General features: G+C 38.5%; 2 protein-coding genes across 2 annotated transcripts in view; both read left to right on the plus strand.

Moving 5' to 3' along the window:
• Nucleotides 1–3,130, plus strand: part of LOC110035754 (ABC transporter G family member 14-like) — a 5,074-nt gene extending 1,944 nt beyond the window's left edge. Inside the window, 3 exon segments of the mRNA XM_020740041.1 lie at nt 1,310–1,677; nt 1,775–1,948; nt 1,950–3,130. Of these exon segments, the coding sequence (XP_020595700.1) occupies nt 1,310–1,677; nt 1,775–1,948; nt 1,950–2,432 (1,025 nt within the window). The 3' untranslated portion in view covers nt 2,433–3,130.
• Nucleotides 3,131–6,168: 3,038 nt separating this feature from the next.
• LOC110035762 (upstream activation factor subunit UAF30-like) overlaps nt 6,169–7,921 on the plus strand; it is a gene marked incomplete at its 5' end in the record, with an annotated part of 4,139 nt that continues 2,386 nt past the window's right edge. Inside the window, 1 exon segment of the mRNA XM_020740053.1 lies at nt 6,169–6,269. Coding sequence (XP_020595712.1) covers nt 6,169–6,269 — 101 coding nt within the window.

Raw genomic sequence — 7,921 nt, forward strand, 5'->3', positions numbered from 1 at the left:
TTATTTATTTATTTATTTATTTATTCATTCATGTATTTGTTACATGACAACTCCTAGAAAACAAGAATCCTATTCCAAATTAAGTGGGGGACAAAATATTATGTGAAAACCATATTTATTGTTAATAAAATTAAATTGGATTTACCTTAAATTTTCACATTAAAAAAATATTAACTTTTAAGTAATAAATTTAATAAAATCCAATTTTTCTTAATTACCTTAAATCTTGATGTTTGAAGGATTTATTAAATCTGAATTTATAGAATCTACTTAAATCAATGTCAACATCTTACGAAAAGAACAAGGAGCTTCTATCAATTTTATGAATGAAGGTGTCAAAATTGAGTCGTAATATTCCTATGTAACGACTTTGTCAAACCCTAATTTAAAGACACTAAGGATTGTTTTAACACTTTTATGAACTCTAGGATTGAAAAAGTATCATGTAAATTATGGTTTAGAGTAAAGCGCTAAACTAATCTTCAATTATTTACCTATGGTCATTTTAGTCCCAAAATTCATAGAAGTGTAAAATAATCTCTGATTATTTTAAAATTGAGTTCTAACAGTCCTCACAGTGAACGATTTCAATCCCAATTTCAAAAAGTTGAAATTTTTTTTAACATTTTCATGAACTCTAGCAATAAAAAAACCCTTGTGTAAATAGTTAGTAACTATTTTGGCATTTTACCCTTACCATTTATCATACAATATCGTCAAAAAAATTCTTGAACAAGCAATTTAAGTGTAGCAATGAATAAATCAGGATAAGATTTTCCATTAAGGGTCTGTTTGTTGCAGTTGCAACTTATTAAAAAGTAATTGTGAAGTTGCTAAAAATAATCTGGTGTTTAAAAAGCGGTGGTGATTATTACAAAATTTTTTTTCGATAAATTCAGATCATAGTTAGAAAGCTATGTTGATGCAATAATCTTGAAAAAGTCGTCAAAACACTGTTTAATCAAACAAGTAAAATTGCTGTGCGGCACTGCACCGTCACCACATCCCCGCCTCAATCGGGTTAAGCTACTCTACTAAACACTTATTTTATGTTACAAATTTTATTCTTTAATTTTGAATTATTATATTAATAGCTTACCATTCAAAAAATTAAAGAACTTTTTTTTTTAATTTCAAGATTATTGCATTAACCTCATAATAAATATAACAATTAAACGACTCATAAATATTATATTAGCTTAACTCGACCTCAATTCCATAGTTAAACTGGCCTAACGCATCCAGTAAATTAACTCTAAACACCTTCCCCATCAACACAACATAAAGCTGTCATCTTTCTCTGAAACAGGGATCTCGCCGGACTCCAAGCTCGAGCTCGACAAATCCAACTCCGACGACGGCGAGCGCGGCGCCGTCAGAGATCAGCTCATATCATCCTATGATCACATCATCGCCTCAAAGCTAAAATCAGAGCTCTTCAACGCCGAAACCATCAGCTGCATCACCCATAACCCACTCTCAGGCGTCCGAAAACCTGCCAAAGAAGATCAATGGACCACAACCTGGTTCGAACAGTTCATCGTCCTCCTCCGCCGCAGCCTCAAGGAACGCCGCCATGAAGCCTTCAACAAGCTCCGCATCTTCCAAGTCCTCAGCGTCGCCACTCTCGCCGGCCTCCTCTGGTGGCAAACCCCTCCTTCTCATCTACAAGACAAAGTATCCACTCACTCTGTTCCCCCCTTTCTTCTTCTTCCTCTCAAAACCGCTAACAAAAATGAAAAAGCTAACACCTTTAACTTTTATCTTCAACCAGACGGCTCTCATCTTCTTCTTCTCTGTTTTCTGGGGCTTCTTCCCCCTCTACAACGCCGTCTTCACTTTCCCGCAAGAACGCCCCATGCTGCTCAAAGAGAGAGCTTCAGGGATGTACAGACTGTCGTCGTACTTCATGGCCCGAACCGCCGGCGATCTCCCAATGGAGCTCGCTCTTCCTTCCGACAGCCTTCACCTTCATCATATACTGGATGGGAGGGCTCGACCCGAGACCTTCCACCTTCCTCCTCTCCCTCCTCATCGTCCTCTACAGTGTACTCGTAGCCCAGAGCCTCGGTTTAGCCTTTGGTGCCATTCTCATGGAGGTGAAGCAGGCGACCACACTCGCTTCAGTCACAACTCTAACTTTTCTCATCGCCGGCGGGTACTATGTTCAGCATATTCCCCCATTTATACTCTGGCTCAAGTACCTCAGCTACAGTTTCTACTGCTACAAGCTTCTGGTTGGAGTCCAGTTCAGGTCCCATGATACCTACGAGTGCTCCAATGGGGTGAGGTGTTCTGTGCTGGAATTCCCCGCCATTAAATCAGTGGGATTAGATGCTTTATGGGTGGATGTGCTCATCATGGGATTCATGCTTGTTGGTTATCGTTTCATTGCTTACTGGGCGCTTCATAGACTGCAACGACCCAGATAGGAAGAAACAGGGCAGGAGCTCCACTTTTCAGATAAAAAAAATGATAATAATACTAAGCGTAAAACACATGAATTTGGCTCTGGTAAATATGTAATAATACAGAAGCCAAATTTACAGGTGTTTTAATTTACTCTGTTAATGATAATTAATCTCCTCTCCTCTGTTATAGAAAGCTGCAGCAGCATACAGGATAAAGAGAGTTTCTTGTTGCCTTCAGATTAGGAGATTATATATATAACACTTCTGCAGAGATTTAGCAGAAGATTTTAGAGGAAATCATACACAGGAATGTAATTAGAATGTGCTGGTTTTATAAATAAATTTCAGCTACTTTCATGTGTATGTAGCGGCCAAGAGATGTGACCGATCCAAGAAATATTACGTGGGAACAAGTTAGGTGCGGATTTGATAGTATTATGATAGTATTCTGATGATATTATTACAAAGTAATATTTCGTCGAGACAAATCAGATCTTGAGATTGGATGCAGATTTGCCATGATGAGGAAGAAGAATGTTATAAAGTTGCAAGAAGGTGGGAATGTTTTGAGAAAATTGATTGTTTGAGATGCGCTGAGTCAAGATAATGAGAATATATAATGTCTTTTTCTGCTTCTGTTCTTGCAATTATTTTTGTCTGCATGTTTTTCCATGATGGAAGAGTTTTTGGCTATTACATACATGCCACCCAATTCTTATGTATTTACATATATAAATGTACATACACTATAACTTTAACATTTATACCACAAATCTTTCATGCAAAGTAAGATGCATCCTTTCATGCATGGATGAGATGGTATGCACGTAAAAATTGAAATTTAGGTGCTAGATATGTAAATACATAGGAGTTGAGTGGTATATATATAAATTCCCCTAATAATAATAATATCCTAGAATGCCAGTGAATAACCACAGAACAAGCATACATTTGCCAAAAAAATATTACCTCTCGTGAGTACTGATGCATCATTACTCCAACGTGGGGAGGTGTCACGTGGCATTATGATAAGACCATTGCATATGCAGCACCTCCTGCTGCATCAGTACCTGGTCCCAAAAGCTTTTCGATTTGACCATCCACAAATAATAAATTACAAAATTCTACTGTCTCTACGTTAAAGAAGAATTTTCAGCCTCCAATGTGCCATATGTCCTTGCAGCTCAACCTCAGGTTCAAGCTAACTTCTAGAAAGATCTAGAAAGAATCGAGAAAGGAATTTAAGAACACTTGATAGAAGAATAGAAGTTTCGAGAATCTTAAAATATGCTGGTTCCTATTGCTGGAAGGGCTGCTGGCATATTACTATATGCAGCAAATTACGATATGCTGCTTTCATACTTTCACACTTTATATTAAAGTAAATATATAAAAAAAGATTAGGAAGATTTGCATACAGACCACTCATTTCCTATGTATTTACATATCCAACGCATAAACTTCAAATTATTGATTTCTTATAAAGATGTTGGAGAAAAACTTTGGAGCTAGCTCTGTCGTGCTGTAAGCAACGTATATTTTTGTTACTGGTGGTCGACTGTGCCAAGCGATTCTGATGCCGCCGTGTTAATTCGGGTGAAAACGCTCCTAACCCATTCGTAGAGCCATGCAGTATTAGTGATTCGAGCATGCCCGAAGCTAGCCCCTCTTAGAGGCAAGTTCCGTTGGTGAGCTGTGTTGTTAATGGTTTATGTGTATCGTATTAAGTGTCCAAATAATTGAAAAACCAAATGTAATTAGCGTGTCAACAAATTTAAAGAGGTGTAGATGAATAAATTATGGACTATAAATTAAGAAAAGTTTTTATAACTCGTTGATGGTAAGAACATGCATAAACTGGTGTCGTTGCTTATTATGTGAAATAGATCTTGCTTGTGCAAAAGATAGACCCATTAATATGTAACATGTTTTGATCATACTGATTATAGTCTTTGTTATAACACCTGATACATAACATAACATCTATATAATAAATGCTTGTGTATTTAGCTAGCCAAACCGGTGAGTCTATAGAGTGAAAGCTCTCTTGAGGGTTATTGTACTCCAGAAGGTGGATGAATATCCTTCTCTTGTTCAAGGTATTACAAATGATCCACGGAGCTCGTCAAAGGTTCTCCATCAACCACGTAGGATGAAGCTCTTCTTCCAAGGAGAGACCGTGAGCTCACCAAAGTTGCACGTCCGCCAAGATAGGATTAAGCTTTCCTAGTTGCACTCCCCGAAAAAGTTTGTCAAAGTATTATGAGTTCGTCGGAGGAGAGAAAGAAGGGTGAAAGAGAGGAAGAAAATGAGGACACGGGCTCCCTTGGCTTTCTCTTCTTATCACCGCAATAAAAAAAAAAAAAAAATTTTTTTTAAAAAAAATAGTTGGGTGGGGCCCATTGAAATACATTTTTGCACTGATCGACGGTGGAGATTGGACACCGCATGCATCTCTGCATACGGTGTCCGTATTAAATAATTTTTCCACTTCTTGAGGGATATGAAGGAGCCAACTAAAAATGAAGTGGAGATCCCTTAAGAATGAGGAGAGGGTGAAGCTTAAAATCAGCTCACTTGAGAAAATCCCAAGCATGTCCCTTTATTCAGCCTAAAAGGGGCTAATGATGGGTACTTAAAACCACCAAAAGTGGCATGGTGGCTCATTTTTCCTTACCCCCAAGCAAATCCTCCAATGCCCATTGTAATCTTTGCAATTATGATTGCCTAAGGAGGTGTGTCGGGGTCAAATCGGCTCGAAAGACTAACTCTTTTGTGATATGAAAATGGGTCGGTGCCTAGGCGTCACCTAGGTGGCGCCCACTTTCCAATCTCTCGGGAAATGGACTGTTTGAGTTGTTTTGGGCGCCTAGGCACACGAGACTAGCGACTAGGCTCAAAAAACTAAAGCCAGACTTCCAAGGGCTCGGTCTTAGCCATTGACAAGGCATTTTGGGTGCCTAGACACCCGGGGCTAGCACCTACGCACCGTTCTAGCTGCGAAAATCCTGATTTATGTTGGGAGCATCTTACTGAGGATTTTGTTGATCTGAAGGCTACGAGAAACAACGTTTGAGTAACCTATGATCACCTAACCTCAAAAAAGAGTATTTTGCTCGTCCAATGATCATAGAATTTATTATCGACAAGCTCTCCAGACTACGACCTGGGTAAAGCGTTCCAAAAGCTAATTTTTCGGTAGTGTTCGTTGACTGATTCAATGAGCTCTGAATGTTTTGAGTAGGCCACTCAATGACGGATTCTCCCGGATAAGGACGGATCATCACAGACCCCTGTTTCGCACACCGAACTCATACCAGAGATCTCAGATGGATGGCTTGGGCTATAAAATACTATGAATGAGCAGTAAATCATCCCGAGCTAGTCATATGAACATCCTACACACGTGTCATTAAAAATTGACGCCAACACTTTCAAAAACCTTGATAGTGGATATTAACATTTTGGTTTTTAGATATGATTTTGAGGGCTTCCATAAATTTTGGAATTTGTCTGAGAATTAAAAAAATTGATGGAAGGATATGCTAAATTTATAAATAGCAATATTTTGAGGACCCTTGTTCACTGCCCGACCGGCCTTTCTCCAACCTAGGTTTCAACGAACTCGCAGCGGGGGCTTGGAAGCCATGCTTAGGGTATTCAGAGGTGCAGGGCCTCTCACGGCGGCGGCTAAGTCTCAGGCGAACGCCGCGGCTCCGGGTTCGAGGTCGGCGGCGGAAACTAAGGGGGTATTGAACTGTGTCGGCGGCTATGCGGAAGTTCATCGGACAGCCGGAGATCTCACGCGCTGAGGCCGTCAAGAAGGTGTGGGACTACATCAAGCTCCACCAGCTCCAGGTTTATTTCCAATGCTTGTTGCTTTGATGTGTATTTTGTTGGTGTTGTTGATTGATAGTGAGATAATGGTTGTTGAGTTGCTGAGTGTTCTTATGCGGTTCATGGGTTGATGGATTGAGCTCTGGCGCGTGCTTTTTATACTGGATTTTATGGTTGAAGTAGAAGTAGAGTGAATCTGATGTGGTGATTGGGTTATCGTTTTGGGCGAACCAGTTTAGTGCATTTAGCTTTGTCTTTCTGCTCATTTGAGTTTGGGGAAACTTTGGCAGTGATGGTTTCATTTATGTTTGATATGAAGTCTCTGTTTTTTCTCCTGATCGATAATTTTGAGCTTGCTGTCTTCATTTTTGCAGTAGGAGTTCATGTTGCGGTTTCTACGAAGTTAAATTTTTTTGGATCACCGAAGGTATTCACTGTATTTGGTTTCTTTGAGGACAATATTTAAATTTGCTTTAGACTTCATTTGTTTGCTTCAGTTTAGAAACTAGGTTTGAAATATGATGATATTTTCAGAGTCCATTATATGGTTGGATTTAGATTGAAATCAGCAGTAATTTTCAAATATCAAGTCGCCTTTAAAATCCCACAAAAGAAGTGTGGTTCACTTTTACGCTCAAAATGAAATTATTTCTTTCTAAGGCGATCATGTACAAACATTTAAATGGGCCTTAAACTTATGTTAGGGAGCGAACTAATGGTTGTTTGGAGTTGAACTGCATGAATCAGTAGTCATGGTCATTTTCAACTCAAGCTTAAGTCTATAGTGAGGGTTAACACATGATAATCTTATATTAACTATTCAAATTGAGAGTAAACCCCAAGTCTTATATGCTTTAATAGTGTCTCTTTTTCATAAAAGCACTGCACATTGGCCATCTTTCCTCTCATCTTTCCTCAACTAGAAACTCATCATGTATCATGCATGAATGGCTCACATGGCCACTTGAAGGCAACTTGGGAGTTACCCTTTGTTGAACTTTGCTTAACCGCGGTAAAATCTTCGAAAACCCATGAAAACTATAAATAGCTTGAATCATTCAATCACAATCAAGACATAAAATTTGATACCGTTCAATATGGAGTGAATCAAAGGGGAACGGTATTGTTTTAGATACACCGGTGATCAAAGTGATTTTCAACTCCAAGCTTAAGCTTATTGGTTAAGGTCGACTGCTTAGTATTATTACACTAATATGTTTCCCAATATATAATGTGTGAATAAATCCAAAGCCTCATGAGCCTAGCACAGAGCTAAGAATTATTTTTCTATAAAATTAATTTAATTTTTAAATTTTTTAAAGAAGGGGTCACAAATTGAATAATTAATTTTAGCACACACAGTCACACAGACACAGATGCACGCATTTATGCTCTGAAAGTCCACCCTTGCCAATTGTCATATCTGTACAAGATATTTGTTTAGTTAATAAGGATTTAGATTCATAGCATTTAAATCTATTGTGTTTACACATTTAGCGCTTAAACTTCTCTTTTTACATAAAATTACACTCAATTAATGAAGTTAACGAAGTTGCAAGGATCCTGCCATACTCAAGTAAGTTACAATGAACTTCTCACTAAGAAAGATGCCCACACGCAACTCCTGCAAACTCCGTAGTTCTCTTGCACTTTCCTTTTTGCTCTCTCTTTCC

Source organism: Phalaenopsis equestris, unplaced genomic scaffold, assembly GCF_001263595.1.
Source record: "Phalaenopsis equestris unplaced genomic scaffold, ASM126359v1 Scaffold000002, whole genome shotgun sequence".
NCBI lineage: Eukaryota > Viridiplantae > Streptophyta > Magnoliopsida > Asparagales > Orchidaceae > Phalaenopsis > Phalaenopsis equestris.